Source organism: Hoplias malabaricus, chromosome 6 (genome assembly GCF_029633855.1).
Source record: "Hoplias malabaricus isolate fHopMal1 chromosome 6, fHopMal1.hap1, whole genome shotgun sequence".
NCBI classification, from domain to species: domain Eukaryota; kingdom Metazoa; phylum Chordata; class Actinopteri; order Characiformes; family Erythrinidae; genus Hoplias; species Hoplias malabaricus.
Window position 1 is genome coordinate 36692149 of NC_089805.1, and position 22910 is coordinate 36715058.

A 22910-nucleotide genomic window follows, 5' to 3' on the forward strand; every position below is an offset into this window, starting at 1 on the left:
AAGAGATAGCCATTCTCCCATCTATCAGTGGTTATATGGCTACTGTAGGGAAAATCCTCATGATCATCCAGCATCAAATGTTAGCTACAGCTCATTATGGCCTGAAAATGTTGCCTCACATCCCACAGTTTTTTATATTAGTAATGAATTGTCTGAAACCTTGCACCATTTTGGGAAAGCAAGTAATTGTTTATAAGAAGTTTCATCTGACAGACAGTGGTCTCAAGAGACTATGTTTGTGTTCAGCTAGAACACATTATGAAAAATATTTTCTTGACTATAGTTTGGCTGAAGGCAAGAGTAGTGAGAATAGTGTCTTTTTACAGTTCATTTCAAAATCTCATGTGTAGTTCCTCTTAGTTTTCTTTGCAAATATTTACATGTTACCAAAATACTGGTCCATGTATCTGAAAGGCAGTACAAGACTATTTCAATACTATCAATGTCTATCATCAATATAAAGGTTTAGATTAAGGATACATTTTACATACAATACTCCCTCCCTCACTTCGCTCACTCATGGGGTGTGTCCAGAAACCCTGATAGTTGCTACTTTATTTCTATTGATCCTCCTGCTGTCCTCTGTGACCTAGATACTGATTTTTGACTCCATCATGAAGCTTGTCCAAATTCTGGAGGGGACAAAAGAAGCCAGTTAAAATCCCCCTGAAGTGGCTTTCACAGGAGGATAAACGAGAGTATGCTAGTAAAGTCTTTTAATGTTTTTTTTCCAGTGACATCACTGCATGCATGCCCAGAAAATAGGCAAACATGGGCAAGGCTACAAACATATTTAACTAAAAATGCTACAGCATGTATAAGGAGAAATATAAGCAGGGGGTTTAAACATTCACAGTGCATTTAAATGTATGGAAATGCCATATAGGTGCAGGCTGTGTGCAGCAGCTTTGATTGGCTCATGAGTAGTAGGGGTCTACTGAAAGTCACTGTTGTGATAGGTTACAGCTGGACGATATGGCCAAAATTTAAATCACAATATATTTCTTCATTTCCGTAAGATTGATATGAACAATAAACAAGTCACAGAAAAACTGCCAAGGACTAAAAACAACATGACATTATCATCAAACAACAACCTTTTGGCTTTGTCAATATTAATATATTTCAATTTTTCAAATTGAATGAACTTATGGCAGCGCCATGTAATGACCGTCAGTCAGTGACAGATGCTGTAAATAATATATATTGAAAATGTGTATAAAAATCATAGAGTTGTTATTGAAACATTTTATATTGTGATATATATTGATATAGAATTTATGTCCAACCTTATGATTGGCTCAATTCATCAATGGTCAGCATCATATTGTTAAAGGATCAGCGGTTTCCCCAGTTACTAATCATTCTCTCCATTCCTCATTCTCCTTTGCTCTTTTTGACTCCTCTGTCAACGTCTGGGCTGGGAGAGGAGCAGTAGAAAGGGACGTGGGTGACAGGAGCAGTGGTAAAATTTTCTGGAAGCACCCATGGAGGGCACTATTTCTTGATTTTGTCCTTATTTGTTTATATATACTTTATAGTCCAGAAGAACAGAATGCTGAGACAGTGTTGGACGCCTGGATCAAATATCTACATTTTATTAATTTTAGGGTATTTCTAACAACTTTATAAACGATTATTTTGTTTCTTTTTGAGAATTCGGCACATTGTATTGAAAAGACTTTCTTTCTTCAGCTGTGCACATCCCACCTCCCGAGTCCATCAGATGCTCCAAACCATTACCAGGCCGTTTGTCGGGCTCTTTACGCTGAGACCAGGGAGTTACGCACCTTCCTGGAGAAGATCAAGAGTGCCAAAGAGGTAAAGTGACATTGCATTAATAAAGCAATAAGAAACTTAAGTGTATGTGTTTGAGATTTTACCAAGGTTAATGTTGTAGGTTTGATTTCCTTGTTTGATATAATTTATTTAATCAGTAATATTTTTTATAATAATAGAATCTGTTTTATCTTGCAAGGCATTTCAATAACGTAGGTACGTTCCATGAGCCAGTCTAAAATCTTTTTAATACTTTCTGGTTAATAAATTCCTTTCTATCCAGTAACATGAAGTGTATTTTCATCTACTTCCTGTAAAAATAACCCTTCCCTGAGATTCCTCTCTCAATCCCTGTCCCTGTCTCTCAGTTCATACAGCTTTTGTTTTCATGAAACAAGAGGAACTGCTGCATTCATTAGTCTGTCTCACCTTACTGAGTTGTATCTTCTGTAGAGAGCAGATACTGACAATGTAAAAATAATGCTGGGATCAGTTTCTTTCTGTGCTGAGGTTGCCAGAAGGCTTCTTGTCAAGGCTTAGAATTTGCTTCTTTATACGTTGCATTTTTAAAAACATCTAATACTCTTTTTCTACACATTGCATCAAAGAATTTAATATTAATGGTCACTGAATGTGGAAACCATATTAACCAAGGCTATAATTATCATTAATATAATCCAATCAATAATATATTGTATCCCTTTTAAATTACATTAGAAATTTCCATTCAAAATGTACAACAACCTGCTGCATGATTATTCAAATTAAATCATAATATTGCAGGTAATTGCTTTAAAAAGTTAAACTGCATTGGAGGAATTATTGGTTTTGACTAATATTTCAAACTGATATTTGATGCATTTTTGATAGCTCTACATACATTACAAAGATGCCAAAGTAAGCCAAGAACTCAAATTATTCCTAATTATTGTTACTTAACATTTTATGCTTATTGCTCTGCTATAGATTATTATATTAGTATATAATATATAAGTATATTATATATTTGTTTGGGTAATTCTTTGCGATACAGGTGAGAATGAAAAGCAGGTCTTAACATGATGCTAATAGTCTGAGTCATATTACTCTATGGTTTTCTGCTGTCCCACCCAGTGGCTGCATTACATGGCTTAGTCAGAGGGTATCCTCCTGTGCTCCATCCCACTCTGTCAGCTGTTTGCCGAGGGATTGGCCTATAATCCAGTTCCCCAGGACTATTTCTAGGCAAGCACCAGTGGACAACAGTGCTATCGTGTCTGCTAGCGTGAAGTTTTTGTCTGTGCTGGGTGTGCCTGCTAGACACAGACAGCTGGAAACTTTTTTTTTCTCTTCTCTTCTACCTCTGCCTTATTTGGAATGAATGAATGAATGAGTGCATCTGACAATCACCACAGGCATCCCAGAATTGCTGAACAACAAGTACAAGGCCATGGCAAATACTGGTTAGTGGAGGTCTGGAGCTGTGTACAAAACCATTAGCAAACTGAGCTTGATGGGTATCCAGAGTATTTAAATTTTTGCCTGCAAAATACTTTTGTAAACGTGCAAATGTGTTCATATGTGTGTTTTTTGTACATGGTTTTTATAATGGCGCTTCAGTGTGTAAGATGACAAACTTAAGGACAGTACTAAATAAGGGGTTTATGTAGGCCTCATAATCTATCAATGTATTTAGAAATACATAACCAGGTATCATACCCACAGTGCATTTGTTACTGCTTTTCCTTATGGATGCCCCTAGGCTTTTGGCTAAATGTGATTAGCATGTTCGCTAAAACACATGACCAGATTTAACTGGAAACAGATTCACTTCATGCACCCGCCAGGACAAAAAAAAAAACACTCAGTACGACTGCAGTTAATACGCTGACGTGAGTGAGATTCCACAACGGCTTTTGCTAAATGAGGATAGACACAGGGTGGGAGAAAACGAATATGTTGTTGTGGGAATTGTAAAGCCGTATAATCAGCATTTTCTCTCCTAGGTTTTCCTCTGATCTAAGGCTGACTTGACAGGAAGGGTCTGATCTAGTTCTGATGTTTCACATAGCCCTAGGCCACAGAAGACCCAGAATCTCTTTGTGAATTTGCATGTTTCATGTGTATAAGAGGAACCTTCTGTTTTTTGCAGCATTTCTAATGAAAGGTGACTTAGCATTAGAAACATAAAGGCAAAAATGGTGTGTGTATTCATGTTCTTTTTTTATATGCTGTAAAGCTATATAAGACATGTGTAACTGGAATTTGCCTGTGCTTTACCTTCAAAGAGTAAGTTGCATACTGCAAAACAAATTGCTGTTACTCATGTACAGAAACTGAGATCACAAATTTCTTACAAAGACCCATATTATTTACAGACAGTAAAGTATGGCAATATATTGGGGACTCTGCCCCTGTCTTTATATTTACACTGTTGCAGTGACTTTTTTTTTTTTTTAGAGTAGTTCACTGGTCCTGGCAGAGTTACAACCAGTTTAAAAGCCACATTAACAGTGCATTGATTGTGGCGGGCACAGTCTGCTTCAATGTCGACACAATTTATTATTCTGTCACAGATCAGTTTACTGTCACTCAGGATGAATAAAACAACAAACATTTTCTCTATAGTTGTGCTTTGGCTGCATCCCCAGTCAGCTGAGTAAATGTTTCATAGTGATTGTGTTCCACCTTTGCTTTTTTTTTCTTTCAGAATTTAAGGCGTATGGAGGGAGAGACTCGTGAGGAACCTGTCAGAGACCTGAATGAACTGCAGAATGCTGATTGGGTAAAAGCAAGATTATTTTCCTCTTGAGCTTAAATCTAGAAACTTGATTCTGACTCAGTGTTGAATGTGGGCGCTGGTCTATTCTTGTAGGTTTATTGTCAACTATGACCTTATGAGAAGTTCCCGGAGATGTTTAGAGAGCTATATGCAGGTCTTAATTAAGGAAATTGTACAATGTACGTGTTGTTATTCGTATGTCATTAAAACTCAAGGCCTAAATGCATGTATATGTTTTGTCTGTAAGCCTGCAGGTGTATGTGTTCTCATATGTACGTGTGTGTTTGTTTACGGTTTAGGCACGGTTCTGGGTGCAGGTGATGAGGGACCTGAGGAACGGCGTCAAGCTGAAGAAGGTTCAGGAGCGTCAGTATAACCCTTTGCCCATCGAATACCAACTCACACCCTATGAGATGCTCATGGATGACATCCGTTCTAAGCGCTACAAACTCCGCAAAGTCATGGTGTGTGTTTGTGCATGTGGAAATTAATTTTGTTAAATGCTTTTCAGTTATAGTACAAATTAAACTAATCAACAGTGTATGCTCTAATGGCAATTAATGTTGTGTTTAACACTGTAAGGTCAGCAGTTTTGCAAATGTTTTTTTGTGCTACCAGTATACAAATGGGCATATTAATTTCCGTTTAAGTCTAGGCTCCCAAAATGATTTTTTTCTCAATATTATTCCATTTAAAGATATAATTTAATAAAAAAAAATTTCAAGTTACCACAGACGTAAGAAATATATGTTGCAGGTACCCAAATGCACAGTGACTCAGTATAGTATATCACACAACTGCTCAACTACTTCCATTAAAGATGTATGGCAAGTTCCTTTAATGTAGAAAGTGAAAACTTTTAAAACTATTTTTGGACGTTTTTATCTTTCTAGGTTAAACAGGGATGGCTGTTTTTTTTTCTTTCTCTATATTGTTTTTTCCATGTCAACCAAGAAGAGGTGGAGTCCTGCATTTCAGTTCATACTGTTCACTTTCATTGTTCCGTGAGCCACTCATTTACACAGAGAAACGTTTGCTCTTCTTATCAGAAGATGACTTAGTTGGTCTTTGAGTTGAATGTTAGGAATGTTTTAATGGTATTTCACAACATCTTGCGTACTGCAGGATGTCAGAATTTGTATGATAAGGCAAGGCAAGTTTATTTATAGAGCACCTTTCATACAAAAGCCATTCAAAGTGTTAAAAAAATGTTAAATTAAAAGCCAGAATAAAAATCACAAAAGTCCAATAAAACAATTACATAAAAAGAGTAAAATGATTAAATATCATGTATACATATATATGATAACACGGGTATACAGAAGCTGTTGGAAAAAAGCTGCTGAGATCTGCCATGTTATGGCTAATGCTGATTAAAATATATATATATATATAATTGCTTGAGTGAAATGTGAAGTAATTGCTCAACCTTTATATACCTTACACACCGTTGCCCTACATAACTGATGCCTGAATAATTTTGAGAACTGTAGTATTACTTTGAGAACCAATTCCTTATATTTCTATAGACGCACAGCAGATATACTCATCAGGTTACAAGCCAAAATGACTTGTAGTTTCTTTTACTTTCTTTCTCTTCACTATGAGCCTGTCTATCATTTAGAACCTTACACTCAACAGTGATAGCGTTAATCATCTCATTAGTTGTGAAGTCTTTAATCTAACCATTGAACTTTGTCCTGCACGTGTGTTCTGCAGGTGAATGGTGATATTCCTCCCAGGTTAAAGAAGAGTGCCCATGAGGTCATACTGGAATTTATACGGTCCAGACCTCCTCTCAATCCTGTGAGTGTATAAAACAACGGAAAATTAACAAAGAACACAAATGTTCAAAAGTTTGAACTAACTGATTTTAATTTTAATACCTTATCATTATATTTGTTGCTTTAAAAATAGTTTTTAATAAAATTGTTTGTTTCTTGAAATTTGTTTTATTCAATAATACTTAACTACAGTATACATTTAAACTACACTGCCAGTTAGTTTAATTTTTAATGTTTTGGTAGAAACAAGCTAAATGATAAAAAAAATTCATTATTTTAAGTTGTGAAAGCTTTTTAAAACGTTATTATGAGGCAAATATATTACATGATGGTTTTATATTATTGAAAACAGTAATTGTGTATGGTACTGTGTGTATTTCTACCATTTGTACATATTTGGACTGCAATTCTTAGCAGTATCAAAGGCTTGGAAATGCCCTGCATGCTAACAAAGAGTTATCGCAATTCATGTGCATGTTTTTAGGTCTCAGCACGGAAGCTGAAGCCCCACCCCCCGAGACCCCCCAGCCTACATGAACGCATCCTGGAGGAGATCAAAGCTGAGAGGAAGCTCAGGCCTGTTTCTCCTGATATGATCCGTAGGAGTCGCCTCGGTTAGTGTTATTTCAATATGTGCATTCATGGGAGATTCACATTCACATTAGCTCCTGAAAATCGTAAAATTTCAGACACATCACTTCCATGATACCTAATGTAGTCTAAGTACATAAGTACGTGTAGCTTGAACGAAAAGATAAATGCATATTAATGCTTATGAGATTGCATTTGATAATGGCTTTAATTGTCTGCACACCTCCTGCTTTGTCCAAGATGTTCTATAAACAATAAGCTAAGAAAATTGTTTTTTTGTTTAAGCTAAAATACTCTAGAAATATCATGTATTGTTTGCAGAGGAGGCTATGCGAGTATAGCACAGTTAGTAATATGAGAGTTCAATGAAGGTCATTGCATGCGGCAGTGTGGGTGTGTGACAGTGTGCCATTTTCTCTCATGCATGGCTGCCTCTGCTGCTGCTCAGATGTCGCCTCAAAATCCTTACTGACATGAATTTCTGTTATTTGGCTCTGGCTCACTCATCCATGCTACTACTTCATCCTGTTAGGTGGATTCTTTCCAAGAAACATGAATGAATATTTTTTTTTTGTATTTTTCACTAATTATATAAATAATTTCTTATTATGAATAGTCTTTTAGTTAAATAAATATTTTACCTGTGATTTATTAGGAGAGCTACACACTGTTAAAAGCTTTTTCTTGCACATGTGGCGTTAGCATACAGGCGTACTGCTCTTTTGTGCATCTTTGGCATACTTTTGTCAATTATTGGGATACATTTTGAATTAACATGATCTGAACCGGACAGTAATGTGTGTGAAGTTTTTAAACATTTATATTTAAATTATTATTCTTTTTTTTATTTGCCATTAATTTAAACTTCATTAGTGCAGAGTCATTCAACTGTCCAATCATCTGAAACATTGGAAAAATAATGGAAAAATATTGACTTGTTTTCTAAGGTTGTTTATTATTTCAGTACGCTGTCAGAAAAATAAGCATTAATAGTGTACTGCAGTTTAAAACTGTACTTCCAGTAAGCACATAGTTCCCTTTTGTCTCTGTGCTGTCTTTCTCAAAAACGAGTGTGACTGATCTCATTTTCTGTTTAAAATTGTTCATGTTTTTTTTTAAGAAGGGCTTTTGAACAGTTGGCAGTTGGCTTTAAACATTTTACAATTTTCAGAAAGACAGTACAAAGGTGTAAGTCTGTTGAATAGACATTATGCATTTTTTTATGCAAATTTATTAGTTGTTGCTAATCCACACGTCAGCTAGGACTCCCTCAGTCACATTTTAATGCACTGGAGGAGAGCGCCAACTAACTAGATTTGCAACATCAGACAGGCAACTGCACAGGTTAGCACTGTGAACTGTGATGGGGTAGAAAAGCAGGGACTATTCAACCTATGGATGTGAGGCCTGTTGCACACTTTTATGACATCCGAATATGGATTAATACATTTTTTATGAACTTTTTAAAACAAGCCTATGTTATCCTGTGTTTTAGTCAAGCACATTTCCCAGGGTGTTAATTCAAGTCACGATGGGCTAGAGTGCAATAATATTCAAATAAAATCAAATATTTGAAATCAGCTTTATTAAACACTGATAAAATCAGTATTGAGAAAAGGATTAAACCGTAAATCTTATTCATTCATTTATCTCAGTCCTTCTGTCTGATAGTCTATCAGGTTAATTTTTACAACCCTGTTAATAACAAAACAGACTATGGTTCCCGGTTATTTTTTCATAAAATAAACCTCGTCAATCTCTCCCTCTCTCTCTCTCTCTCTCTCTCTCCCTCTCTCTTCCTTTTTCTTTAAATCTACCTCATGATTTTCTGTGTACTTTTAATTATTTATTTTGTTACTAACTCATTGCCTCATTTTTTTCCTCTCCTTTTCCTCTTCTCCGTTAACACTGGCCTGATTTCTCAGTAATGCGGCCGCTTAGCATGTCAGTGAGTTTTGACTCATCAGGTAAAGACACAGTTTTAATTCTTTACCATGGCTCCACGCTTTGATCCTTTAGTTGTTGTTGTTGTTGTGTTAGACTTCCTGCTTTAGTGGCTTCTCCCCTTCATCTTCCGTTGTGCAGGAGTTTTCACACTGGTTCGTACACACGCTCATGAAGAGAAATGGAGACAGATAGGAAGGGGGTCAATATAGCATTCTCAGCCTGAGCCATAGTTTCATTACATCAGGGTTACTCTAGCTTTCTGTCAGTGACTAGTCCCTTTTCATTAAGCTCTGAAATTGTACTATGTACTATTTTGTACTGTATTTAATAGGAATGTACATATATAGGGGTTGTGGAATGTACAGATATATGGCTGATACTAATGTTTTATAGGCATATTTATTAAATACAGGCCTACAGACACCTCTAGAGTTAAGATTACAAATTAAGGCTCATGAAACACTGTCCATATTTAAACATCTGTTTAACAGTGGTAACTTTTAAAGCTAATATTTGTTAATACCAGTAGGATTCTATAGTGCTATTGATCATTGTGCAGCCCTAGTCTTTAATAATCAAATAATTTTTATCTACCATTGAGTTTTAATACGTGAATTTTTACCTGACTAATTTTAACTGTCAGAACTATTGGTTATCAGTTACTATAATCAACCACAAACACATAGGTCTGTACCACTGATCCTCTCATAGTCTATAAAGGAAAATAAATAGGGATTAATGATGTTAGCTTATATCCTCCTATAACCCCATGTGCAAGGCCAGATGATCTTGGACTTGCAGTTATGTAACAGAAGCTCTCTTATGCCATAGCTGATCTCAGTATATCTTTCCTAAGGCTGTGTGTCAGCCCCTAGAATTAATTAAGCAAGGATGCTGGCTCTGACCCTCTAATCCATCTCCTCTCTCTTGGTGTCCTCTTGTTCCCTTACCACCATGCTTCACAATAATAGATGAGTTGCTTCTTCTTTGACTTCACCAGACCGTGTATGAACATCTCTGTGCTAATATCCAGCTTGCAGATTGACTGGCTGACTGGCTAACGTCACTGTGTGTGTTATGTTTGTTAGCTATGCTCACTGTGTGATTGTGACTGACTGGTTGGTGTCTCAGTGAGAATATGCTTGATTGTGCTCATCCAGCCGGTGTGGACAGGTGAACCTCACCATGTCACAGTACAGCTCAGACAAGGCAGGCACTATTGACAAAGCAACAACACACACGGGTGTTTTTGGGATCATATTGAAGAATATGTTCCTTTCTAGGCGCAGGCAAAAGCATGAGCACTCCTCAAGACTTGTTCCGAAGCTCAGGTAAAGTATAAGAAATGCACGCATGAATTTGGCACCTCCCTTACCCACCCTAGTGGGGTTTAGATGAGGTTGTTTGATTTTGTGAACTTGAGTTTGAGGAAGTCATCATTACTCTAAGCGTGTGTAAGCAGGAGTCAAACACTGGAGCTCACAAAATTCTCTATTTCTTGTAGTTGAGGATTAGTCCAGTTGGAATGCTTATATAATTCTCAAATTTTGGGTATTTGAATTGAAGGACGTATTTCTGCACGGTGCTGACCGACACATCTACAGTATTTGGGTTCTGCCTATATTTTACAGACCTTTGCAGAAAAAATGCAATAAAGAACCTTTCTTGAAAAGCAGTGCTTTATTAGCAGTGGAGTGAATATTTAGTATAGAACCTGGCCTGATGACTCAACTTTGTATTTGTACTAGTCTTGCAGTAAGAAAAAGCAAACAAATAAAAAACATACAGTTTTAATACTGGTTCATTACATACTGCCTGTACAAAACAGTATGTAATATCACCATAGATGTCTCTGGAACTGTAGTATGGGTGGAGCTCAAATCATTCACTGAGCCCTTGTGTTTAGGGGTATTGTCATCATGGGGTACATTTTCCCAGAAAAGCTGCAGTCTATGCCCAGCAATGAACTCGCTTAGATCTTTACTACTTACAGTGTTGATGCAGAATTCACACAAAGAATGAGAATTTATTTTTCCCCAGCAGTTTTCTTGTTGGATTGTACCTGGGTGGTCTGTACGTGGCTTGTGTCTTCTAGTCTGCCACAAAACCAATAAGAGTTAGCAGTATGTTTATGTCCATCCCCTCAGAAAAGACACAGCTTTCCTGCACAATCAGCCTCTGAATTCCAACTGGGATTGGATTAATTTACCATGGATGTAATGAAACATGTCTTCTCAGTGATTAAATTCACTCACTGATAGCATTAAAAATCACTGCAGGACAAACGAGTTCTCCTAAACACTCTGCAGCTCTGCTTTGCCACATCTTGCTGGCATTCTTTTGGAACTGTTTACATTTCTGGAGCTATGTTATTACGTATGTACATGATTATTCCTGGGAATATCTTATGTATTAAAATACATTTGTATATGAATGGACATTGGCTGTAAATGCTCATCTGTATTGTACAGAACACTTATTTGTAAGCATCTTCACACATGTCCTCACACTGATTCTGTTTTTCCTCCTTCAGTTTGTCACCTTTCTGTATATACTTAATATAAAACAGGCCTATGTATTGTGCTCTTGCACATTTAGTTTTGAATCTTTCTGAAACTGGACACAAGTTTCTCCTGGCTGAATAAACTTTTGTTGCCACAGGTCTTGGTGTTCTCTGAGGATCTTCATATTACATGTAGAATTTATCTGAAAATCTTACATGGGTTTGCTCTTTAACTGCTCAATTCACAGTTTATTATAGGGTCAGAACTGTGGCATATTCACTCATTTCATCAAATGGGGTGTTAAAATGAAATATAATGAGCTGAGTTGATGTGCTGTGTCTAATTGTGCCTCATGATGTCTTGTACAGACTTGTCCACCCCTGATGCGCCCAGGAAGTTGGCCATCAGCACACTCACTCTGTCTAATGGAACACCACATTCTCACAGCCCTGTGAATGGAGTACCTGGGGCTCAGCCACTCTCACAAAGAAAAAGGCTGCTCAAGGCACCAACGCTGGCCGAGCTAGACAGCTCTGACTCTGAGGTGAGCATTTGTGTCCATGTGTTTTGAGTGAGTGTCGGTTGGGGTGATTGAAAGAGTATCAATTTAATGGTGAAAACTAAAAACCAAAAGTTAAAGCTACAGTTGGACTGGTATGTGAAACTTGGCAAAAATCACTACAACATTTATCAGCACATCTTCTTGAATAAACTTACAGCTGGTTGAGATATCACTATGCTTCCATTACTACATTTATCTTGAGAAGCTACAATTGTAGATAGTTACAAGACCTACAAACTACACAGGGATTGAAAAATTGTACTAAGCATCAGGGAATTCTTTGTTAGTTTTAGAGTAATTCTATATAAAATGTACTGCATTTCAATTCACAGTCCTATGGTCAGTTTACCTTTTGGTTTTTGCATGCATTTTGAAAACTGCTCATTTTATAAGTGTTCATTGCATACAACAGTTATGTGCCAAACCTGAAAATATAATGTTTAATGGAAGTCATGTGTGAATGGTTTCTATTGGTGATTTTTGTTCCGCTTGGTTGCAGTGAAATCTTGTGTTAGAACTAATTGTCTGTGTCCTGTCCACAGGATGAGCCCAGCACCCGCAGGTCAGTCAGCAGCTCCAGCATGTCTACATCAATGGTGGACGACACCTCTCCAGAGTCTGTCGTGGGCAAAAGGAGTAAGATTTTGCTTTTTGTGTGGATCAGTAATGTTTTAGATTCTCTTTTGACAGTTTTGTATATTAATTTTACTCTATTTGGTCTTTGTCCCTCACTATTTTTCAGGTCTTCCCCAGTTCCTCCCAGTATCCTCAACCCCTCAGCCTGACCGGCGACCTACTACTACTCAGCGGAGACACTCTATCGAAAAGGAGGCTCCCACAAGCGTTCGACCGTTTGTGCCTCCGTCTCGGCAGAGCTCTAAATCTCTGGTATGTCAAATCTTCATGGAGCACTCCCCAAGATTTTAACATGTTTTATAATAAACTGATCTCAATCAAATTGGGTCATTTCTGTGTTTATTTTATATAACAATAGCAGTCTCAGGTAAAGGCTCATATGCAGAGTATATAGGAAATAGGAAATATTCTACATTATTAGAGCTGAAATTAATCTTTACTCCTTTGCACTTCTGCTGTAGCTGCCATCGGAAAACAAGGTAAAAATCACTGTCTCCTTTCCTTTACTAACATTCAAATTTTTCATGAAACTAAACAAAAAAATGTGTTGAAATACTTGAAATACTCTGGATGTTATTTAGAAGGCAATTACAAATAATCTGATAGAGAATAAATGAGCATAAAATACTGAAATGAAATAAGCAGAAACATAATAAAATAGTGGTCTTTTATTTCACACAATTAAGTAATTATAAACAAACAAAACACTGGTTTGATGGTTTAAGAATTGCGACTACATTAATTATGGTTATTTTTGGACAAATATTGATATAAGAATGATGGGTCCCAGCTGATTTATGCAGTTAGTACAGCACAGACTGTTATTATTTACTTTTAGCAAACAAAAAAAGACTATTATTTGGACAACATATGTGCTGTTACAACACTAACACCCCTCTAACGTGGTGTTTGGGTACATAAAAGGCTATATAAGGGTGTATCAAGTGTTACTAATGACAGTTTAATGGCTTAGAGTATTTAATGGTATGCAAACATGCTTTTAAAATAATTGGGGTTGTGAAATTATATTTGCTTTTGGATTCTTTTGTGGGGGCTTTTTTTTTGGGTGTGGATTAACTTGGTTGCAACACTTAACAACATTATACTTGGAATTATCGCCCTAGATCCAGCTTATAATATCTTGTTTTTGTGCCATTTCCATTTGTGCTGTGGTTTTGTTCTCACGGTATGACCATTAGTTTAGTTTTTCTGCTGCCCATGCTACATTCGTGCTGTCATATTTACCATTGCTTCACACAATACTGGGAGGTACAAACATGCCAGATATTTTTTCAGGTATGATCTTAACGCTGATTTTTTTTTCTGTGCGTAGGAGGAGTTTTGCTACCCTGTGGAGTGTCTGGCTCTGACAGTAGAGGAAGTGATGCACATCAGGCAGGTTTTGGTCAAAGCTGAACTGGAGAAGTTCCAGCAGTACAAAGACATCTACAATGCACTTAAGAAAGGAAAAGTGAGCACGGTTATAAACTCATTTTGATGCTTATTCTGATGACACTCTCAGAAGTTATTTACTTAACCTTTACTTTAACACACTGTTTCATATGCGTGTGATTCTTTTACTGCTAATAAAACATTTGGAAATGATGCTCCAAAGTTCTGGTGAAGAATTGACCCAACCAGATTGATCATAAACAAACCCAGCCTACTTTTCTTCTTCTCTCAGCTTTGCTTCTCCTGTCGGACAAAGAGATTCTCCATTTTTACCTGGTCTTACACCTGTCAGTTCTGCAAGAGGTGAGCAAAGCTTGTTCACACATAATATACATTAAACACACAAATGATGAAATAAAAAATGTGTCCAAAAGTGGTGTGGACAATCATTCATGTTGAGATCACCTAAAATCAAGGATATAGTGAGGTTGTCGTTCTTTGCTGCACTAATAGCCTCTAATTGTCTGGGAAAGCCTAACAAAAGGTGTTTAAACATAGCTTTGAGTATTTGATAACATGCCAACAGGATCATTAGTGAGGTCAGGTACTGAGGTGATTACTTTTGGATCACGAATGTTTTTCTTCATTTGTTAAGTCAGGGGGGCTTACTAAAACGTCTAGCCAGTGCTCAACACTAAGCATGAGTAACTTACAGCTCATGTATCACTGCTCCAGAACATTGGGCCAGGATGGGCCATTTATATGGATACACCTTAATAAAATGGGAATGGTTGGTGATATTAACGTCCTGTTTGTGACACATTAGTATATGGGAGGGGGAAAATTTTTTAAGATGGGTGGTGACCATGGCGGCCATTTTGAAGTCTGCCATTTTGGATCCAACTTTTGTTTTTTCAATTGGAAGAGGGTCATGTGACACATCAAACTTATTGGTAACTTTTATTATTTCATGAGTTATTTACAAGTTTCTGACCACTTATAAAATGTGCTCAAAGTGCTGCCCATTGTGTTGGATTGTCAATGCAACCCTCTTCTCCCACTCTTCACACACTGATAGCAACACCGCAGGAGAAATGCTAGCACAGGCTTCCAGTATCTGTAGTTTCAGGTGCTACACATTTTGTATCTTCACAGCATAGACAATTGCCTTCAGATGACCCTAAAGATAAAAGTCTAAGGGGGGTCATCATGTAGCAATTTTGCATATCTAGTGGCCTTGAGGTTTCCATTGATGAAGAATGGCCCCACTATTTTTGTACCCCATTTACCACAACATACCATCAATTTTTTGTTCAGTCTTGGAGGGATCTATCCAATGTGGGTTAGTGTCAGACCAATAGTGATGGTTTTGTTTGTTAACTTCACCATTCGCATAAAAGTTTGCCTCATCACTGAACAAAATCTTCTGTGTAAACTGAGGGTCCTGTTCCAATTTTTGTTTTGCCCATTCTGCAAATTCAGTGTGCCGATCTGGGTCATCCTCGTTGAGATGCTGCAGCAGCTGGAGTTTATAAGGGTGCCATTTGTGTGTAGCTAATATCCGCCGAAGGAATGTTCGACTGATGCCACTCTCCAGTGACATGCGGCGAGTGCTACACCGTGGGCTCTTGCTGAATAAAGCTAGGACAGCCACTGATGTTTCTTCATTAGTGACAGTTTTCATCCAACAATTTGCCATGACCCAGTTACTGCGTTCACCAGGCATCAACACAATTTCTATCCACTCCTCATGTGTTAACCTCTGCGACATGTCAATGGCTGTAAACAAAGAGAAACTTGTAAATAATGAAAAAACTCATGAAACAAGCACACCATTGTTTTTCTTGTGAAATTCCCAATAAGTTTGATGTGTCACATGACCCTCTTCCCATTGGAAAAAAACAAAAGTTGGATCCAAAATGGCCGACATCAAAATGGCTGCCGTGGTCACCACCCATCTTGAAAAGTTTCCCCCCTCCCATATACTAATGTGCCACAAACAGAAAGTTCATATCGCCAACCATTCCCATTTTATTAAGGTGTATCCATATAAATGGCCCACCTTGTACAATGCAGGCACTGCTGCTGCCAATGGTGGATGCACATTAAAGTGTATGAATTAATAATTCTAAAATGAATCCACAGATTTTCCGTCCCTCTCAACATTTCAGCTATTCTTCACATCACTTTATACTTGATCTAGCGAAGCTGATTAGCAAGCACTTTTAGAGCTGAATCAAGTGAATTACATGTATGGTTTAAAAGATAAACAAAATTCTGTTGTTTTTGTTTGTTTTTACAGGCCTGTTTGTTCGCAGTGTTGTAAAAAGGTAAATGTGACCTCTCCCCTCAGTTTCAAGTATGCATCTAGCTAATGGTGATTGATTGAGTCTGTTTTGTAATTACTGTGTATATGTATTTCACACTAAGATGAGGCTGCCATCCAAGCCATACGCCCACTTGCCCATTTATTCTTTGGGCTCGAGTACCATGCCAAAGGAGGAGTCAGGCGCCACAGCCCAGCCAGAGAGGAGCTCAGGCAGCCACCACCGCCACAGCCTGAACCGCTCTATCTCCAGGTAACTCTTAGAGCATTCCACAACATCTACCTTCCATGACACATTAACCCCCTCTGGGTGCTGCTTTTTCCACCCACGGACCAAAAACACATGTTGGTAGGTGGATTGGTGACTCAAAATGTCCGTAGGTGTGAGTGAGTGAGTGAATGTGTAAGTGTGTAAGTTTATTACACAGAAAATTGTGCAGCAGGTAGGTGTCGCCGTCACATAGCTCCAAGGACCTGGAGGTCGTGGGTTCAAGTCCCGCTCCGGGTGACTGTCTGTGAGGAGTTTGGTAGGTTTCCTCCGGGTGCTCCGGTTTCAAAAACACACATTGTTAGGTGGATTGGTGACTCAAAAGTGTCCATAGGTGTGAGTGAGTGTGAGAGTGTGTGTCGCCCTGTGAAGGACTGGTGCCCCCTCCAGGGTGTGTTCCTGCCTTGCGCCCAGTGATTCCGGGTAGGCTCCGGACCCACTGCAACCTTGAAATGGATAAGTGGTTACAGACCATGAATTATTATTTTTTTAATTGTGCTTTTTCTTTTTTTTCCCCCACTGCCTTTATTCAAAGTATTTTTTTTTCCTGTACAGTATACAGTAGAAGCCACATTTAATTCCAACCATATGAATATTAAAGGGGCATTGTAGTACTTTTAGAAATGTTATAAAATATTTTAATTAAAGGTTTAAGCATGCCTATAAACATAACACCATTTTTTTCATAATGTTAAATATTTGTATTTTTATAGAATTGAAACATTGCAGCTTAGTCATGGATTTATCTTTGCAGATTGTCTAAGCATGGGGAGCACTCATCCTCCAAAGATGAAGTGGAATTGCCGAAGGAGCTGACAGAAGACTGGAGCACTATGGAGGTGTGTATGGACTGCAGGAAGTTCATCAATGACATCATCTCTTCCAGCAAGCGCAACTTGTCCCTGGCCACCAAACGCGCCCGTCTGAAGCGCAAGACACAGTCCTTCTACATATCCCCATCCAACTCCAGGGATTTTCGTCCCTCAGAGCGGACTATCAAAGAAATGTAGTGGGCTTTCTCTGTGTATTAGCACTGCATTCTGTGGCAGCCATGTTTGCTGTCCCTCAATAAAGCGTTGGGAACTCTAATGGTCTGGTCCAGTCATAAGACACATCCCATCATTTTAGGATGATTTAGTCTTGGAAAAGGTTTCAGTGCTCTTTGTAAGAGAGTCCAAGATGCTCACCTAGTGTCAGGCATGATGGGTCCTGCCTATGACAGTATGACCAGACGTAAAGCTCTCTAAGTCACTGTAGATTGTCTCCAATAGCCCTCTTTTCCTCTCTTATTGAGAAGTGCCAGAAATGGCTGAAAGAATGAGCCTGTCCTTCTGCCAGCATGGGTCCTTAATCAAGCCAGCCCTGCTCCCATCTCAGGAAAAGGTAGTTCAGTCTGGAGTTAAAGATGTGGAAATGTACTTCATACCACAGGCTTTAAAGCTCATTTCCCCCCAAGTTTTGTTCATGTTACAGATGTGCATGTTCTAACACTGAATGATTTGAAGCAAGGGTGAGGTAGTTTTAAGCTAACACTGGGAGAGAACAGGTAAATGAATTTCTTCTCAGAGCATTCAGTACTTCTTTGAATGGTTCAAGGCCTGAATGTATGTTTTAATTAAAGTGTAAACCATACAACTGTATGTAAATAGTAAGCTGAAGGATCAGCCCACAAACTTTTAAAAACCGAAGAAACCACTTCTTATTGGCCCCACTCAGGAAGAAGTGAGTGAAACAGTCAATCTCTGCGAGACGGACAGGCGGATTAGGTCTGACCAGTCTGCCCTCCTGTGCCCAGTTAAGATTTATGCTGACCAAATGTTTTTTTCCTCATTTGGTGTTTGTTTAAACTGCTGCTTTCTTAGTCACATGATCCAAATTAGTAAATGTTTTTGATACCTGCTAAATTTCTTTAAGGATATATATATATATATTGCTCCTGTTTATTGACAGTGTTTGAAAGTCACAAATGTGAGCAAGTTTCCTGTGACCCCAGCTCCCTGGCCTTTTTTTTTCTAGGGATTGTTTGGATGCTCAATGAAGTTTGTTAAAGAATAGTTTGCTTGTGCCAAAAAATCTCAGTCTGAACTGTATGTGTCTTGGACCTATTGTACACAGAAAATATATTCTGAGCTAAATGATGCAAATAGGAGAATTATTTTGTAGGATCTGTCTAGGAACATGCATATGTCTAAATCACACATGATCTACTTATCTACGTATATGATTTTATATTAATATAAATATTATTTTCATTGTTTGCTAATCATTTTGTCATATTTTTTCACAGAGAGCACTTTCATTGTAAAATGCTGCTTTTTTTCTTTTCTTTTTTTTTAAATACAAGTATTTTTGTTGTTATTTATTTCTTTTAGTTTCCTCCTTCCAAATCAGTAATTGTAAGTGCCATGTAAAATTCCGTAACTCATATGACTCCCTGCTAGTGTGAAGCTGTTGAATTAATCATGGCCTGAATCTCACCTAATCTTCCACACAGGGTTTGAGGTATTGCTACTTCATTTCTTAAACACAGATGAACACACTGTAGTTCAGTGTTTTGTAGATTGTTTGACTGGTTAAAAACCTTCTCTTTCAACTGTGCTAAAGTCCCAGACCCTTCCTCTCTGGCTTTATTGCCTGTTTAAAGAATGAAGAGTGTGCATGTAAAAACTATGGATTTTTTTAAGTGAATGAATTGACAATAAACAAAATTTGACTACTGTATGCATTTTATGGTCTTTTATTCCCTCAGAAAGCCTTTTTTTTAAGATGTTCTTCATTAAATGGTTGACATTTAAACTCAGGGTGTGCTGGTGTGAAATGCTACGTTCGAGAGAATCTTCTTGTGACTGAACCCAGATGACAGAAACAACACCTCATCACAAAGTTACCACATGAGATGACGATTAGTAAACTGCCTACTGAGGGAAACAACCTTTAGGGCTAAATCGGTTTTAACTTCATATTCCCATGATCAGCCTTACATAAAACATTCTCTGAAGACAATGGTCGGGTCACTGCGCGACAAACAATCAATCTGTGTAACATGACATCTTAATAATTGATTTTGGTCATTTGGAGGATTAGCATTTTAATCTGGATAGACCTCATGAGTGTTTGTCTCCCTCTCCTGGCTTCTGCAAAAGTAAATAAACATTGGTTTGAGCTTTGGTTGGTACAGAGTGGCCTCTGGTGGTGAATGGTAGTAATTAGGTCTGATGATTTAGCTGAAAGGAATGCAATGCTTTCAAAAGCTTTGGCTTTGAACTTTACATAATTAAAGCGTCCTGTTAGTGGAGCATAATCCCACAGACAGATGACAGAACTGTGGAACACCTGCTTTTATTATGTGAAGGCTAATGTTTTGTTGATTTGGAACTCAAAGGAAAGCTTGTGTTTGGTCCAGTAGGTGGCAGAATAACTGCAGCAGAGAATGAAGCTACTAATCTTTCAGTGAACAGGCATTTTTTTTTCTGAAGATCACTTTGGTTATTTCCTTGTAGCAACATTGACAAAGGCTTGTGTACGTGTGTAATTAGCAGGTTTCGCTTCATGAGACACTTTGTGATGTGGCCTGAAAAAGAGACCAATGGTTTTGAGTGTAATGTGAGACAGAGGCACACTGACCTCTGACCCTGTTCTTTGTCTCTGTGTGTCTTCAATCCATAGTGAACAAAACAGAGATCCAACAATCACTTTTTGGCCATTAGGGGACTTAAAGTCCGTCAAGTGCTTCAGATATCTGCCAGTTGGAGTTCTCTGCTCTTCAGTGAATTGTGCACATTTTACATCATTTACATTTACAGAGGAGTTCCTTACTTTGCAAAGGACACGTGCAAGACTAGTACAAATGATTCATTTATTATAGTGTCAGGAAGTATTAAGAATATATGCAGTATTGAGATAGGGATTTAGACACACAGGAAGCTCTTAAAAAGCTATATAATTAGGTATTTGTTTGCTTAAAAAGACTAAAATATTAATTTTGAAAATGATTTGTCAGAATCGAATGTTTTCTAGGTGAAATGTAATATATTAAAACTGGTTTCCATGTATAAACTATCATGTCTTCACTCGAAATCAATTCACTTAAACCAAGTACTGTTAATCCCAAACAGACAGTTCAGTCTATCTCAGATGCCCTGTTTTTCACAGTGAAAAAACACACTGGTGTTACTGAGTGTTGCAGTGTCAGTGCTTGGTTGAGAGTGACCCACCACACAAATTATTCAGAGAACAGCACCTCTGGTTAGAAACTTAGTACTGAGGGATTACTAAAGAATGAGTAACACATACATTGTTATACACTATGGTGTTACACGATCAGGGTTTCTAATGAGGTATTAATATATTTCCCATAAAATAAAATGAAGATTGCTGTGAAATATTTCAAAACATTCAGGCCAAAAACAGTGGAACTGGCTCAAAGGCAAAAGGCCAGAGCAGCTGGACTGTCTGACTAAACAAGCACTCAACATGAGAACAGTCTAAACCTCGGTCATAGTGACCTACGTGCCTTTGTGTCTTTCGAAGCTGCACTGACCTCTCTGGTGCCTGCTTCTGTGCCCATCTGCTGCAGCGCTGGCACTTAACGTGAGCAACGTGATACTTAGTGTGACCATGTCTCGGAGGTGGTGTTTGATTCCACTGAAGCTCTGGGAAACATGAGTCTGCCAAGGTGCTAAACGGGGCTCTGCCCTGGGGCATGTGGTAAAAAAGAAACCGAGTACAGCTTATATTACTTCCAATAACACTTCAGTGAGTTTGAATGGTCCACATTACACAACCGTAAATACTGACCTGTCTACACTTCTGACACTCTCCATTTAGATCAGGCTCAATTTTTTTAAACAAACACAGTAACGTTTCAATGACAAAAAAAAAACAATTTTAGAACAAGTTGAGATTAAATACCTGCAGTGTCATGCTAGGATTCTGCCATTTCATAAATTTAAAACCAGAAATGCCCAAATATTTTAGCTTTGCCTGACGTAAACAAGGACTACTGACGTGCAGACTGACCAATTAAATGTTTACAGAGAAGGTTATCGACCAATAACAGTAGCTCTACAGTCAAACCGTCCAATCCGAAGATTTTAGGCTACTTCACCACGCCCCCTTCTCACTCAAGCGAACCAATCGGAGTAGGGGAGGGCGGGACTAGTTTGTGAACGAAACGCTTCTCGAAATTCTATGTAAGCTCTAGAAAAACAAAATCCCGGACGTTTGTGAAATTCCGCCCGGACATTTTTTATTAAGTCTAAAAAAGAGGACATGTCCGGGTAAAAGAGGACATCTGGTCACCCTACAAAATAAGCTTTGTATTTTATAATTTTGTATACTATATGCTCTCACTAAAGTACTTCAATAATACAGTTATAAAAGGAGGCTTAATGTGACTTAAACGATATGTGTATATATATATATATATATATATAAGAGGTGATTGCTCTAAGACTGCAAGGGAAGCTCAGCTTCCCCTAAAATGTCAAAAAATAAGTGATCAAATATATACTGTTGTGTGTACATGTCATTTATAGTGTACGGCAATAAAATGTGTTTCTTAAATTAAAACATATTTAGAAAAATTCTTCACCTAAAATCTGGTTCTAAAATGTTGTAAAAACACACATGATGCCACGAGTTGAAATGCTATATTCGACCTGATCTTGGAACAAAAGTTTCGCATGGACGGGTTTCACAGGGGTGCCTTCCCACTGGCTAATGAGTTTTTGAGTGACAACTCAGATTTCACATAAACACACATCTCTCTGTACTTTACTGTTTTAAAACGCGGAAATACCTGCAGAGTTTGGGGATGTCAGTATAGATATCGAGCAGTGGTGATTGCTCTAAGACTGCAAGGGAAGCTCAGCTTCCCCTAAAATGTAAAAAATAAGTGATCAAATATATACTGTTGTGTACATGTCATTGAATAAATATGCACTACAACGCGCTCAACTTTTGTTCAGAGTCAGCTTCTTATCACTGGTAAAGACGCGGCTTTTCTCTCAATCATTCCCGCAGCTTCACGGTGCTTTAAACGGTGTAGACGCTGAGCGTCCACAGAGTTCAATAGCGAAGCAGCGAAACGAGTCGAGTGATTGGATAAATGCTGGGCTTTGTCCCGCCCATCGGACGCTCAGCGTCTCTGGGGGTCTACGGGGCAGTGGGCTGGCCTCGGCTGGCCCGGACGCTCAGCTTCTGGCTGATGATTGGATGATGTGTCTGAGGCTGAATCCCTTTTTGATTGACAGCGAAATGAGCGAATCAGCGATCCTTTGGTGTAAAGATCCGTGGGAGCATTACATTTTCATTCTGTTCTGAGTTGAACCAGACTTTCTTAATCCTCTTAGCGGCATT

At 38.1% G+C, this 22910-nt stretch overlaps 1 protein-coding gene and 1 long non-coding RNA gene across 5 annotated transcripts in view; one reads left to right on the top strand and one right to left on the bottom strand.

Annotated features, from left to right (window-relative positions):
* The window catches only part of spire1a (spire-type actin nucleation factor 1a), a 43715-nt gene extending 24452 nt beyond the window's left edge, over nucleotides 1–19263 (top strand). The window contains exons 4-19 of one of the 4 annotated variants that reach the window (XM_066674270.1): nucleotides 1696–1821; nucleotides 4469–4543; nucleotides 4840–5004; nucleotides 6260–6346; nucleotides 6809–6938; nucleotides 8841–8882; nucleotides 10146–10193; nucleotides 11735–11910; nucleotides 12471–12564; nucleotides 12671–12816; nucleotides 13026–13043; nucleotides 13898–14035; nucleotides 14249–14319; nucleotides 16259–16286; nucleotides 16387–16535; nucleotides 17305–19263. In XM_066674270.1, coding sequence (XP_066530367.1) covers nucleotides 1696–1821; nucleotides 4469–4543; nucleotides 4840–5004; nucleotides 6260–6346; nucleotides 6809–6938; nucleotides 8841–8882; nucleotides 10146–10193; nucleotides 11735–11910; nucleotides 12471–12564; nucleotides 12671–12816; nucleotides 13026–13043; nucleotides 13898–14035; nucleotides 14249–14319; nucleotides 16259–16286; nucleotides 16387–16535; nucleotides 17305–17560 — 1749 coding nt within the window. In that variant the 3' untranslated portion in view covers nucleotides 17561–19263. The remainder of the gene's footprint in view (nucleotides 1–1695; nucleotides 1822–4468; nucleotides 4544–4839; nucleotides 5005–6259; nucleotides 6347–6808; nucleotides 6939–8840; nucleotides 8883–10145; nucleotides 10194–11734; nucleotides 11911–12470; nucleotides 12565–12670; nucleotides 12817–13025; nucleotides 13044–13897; nucleotides 14036–14248; nucleotides 14320–16258; nucleotides 16287–16386; nucleotides 16536–17304) is intronic. The other 3 variants (XM_066674271.1, XM_066674272.1, XM_066674273.1) reach the window with 3 other exon arrangements.
* Nucleotides 1662–21524, bottom strand: LOC136699508 (uncharacterized). Its single transcript, XR_010803646.1, has 3 exons — nucleotides 21462–21524; nucleotides 8909–9027; nucleotides 1662–1794 (listed from the first exon to the last, which is right to left on the bottom strand). It is a non-coding gene; the product is annotated as an uncharacterized lncRNA (long non-coding RNA).
* Nucleotides 21525–22910: the final 1386 nt, after the last annotated feature.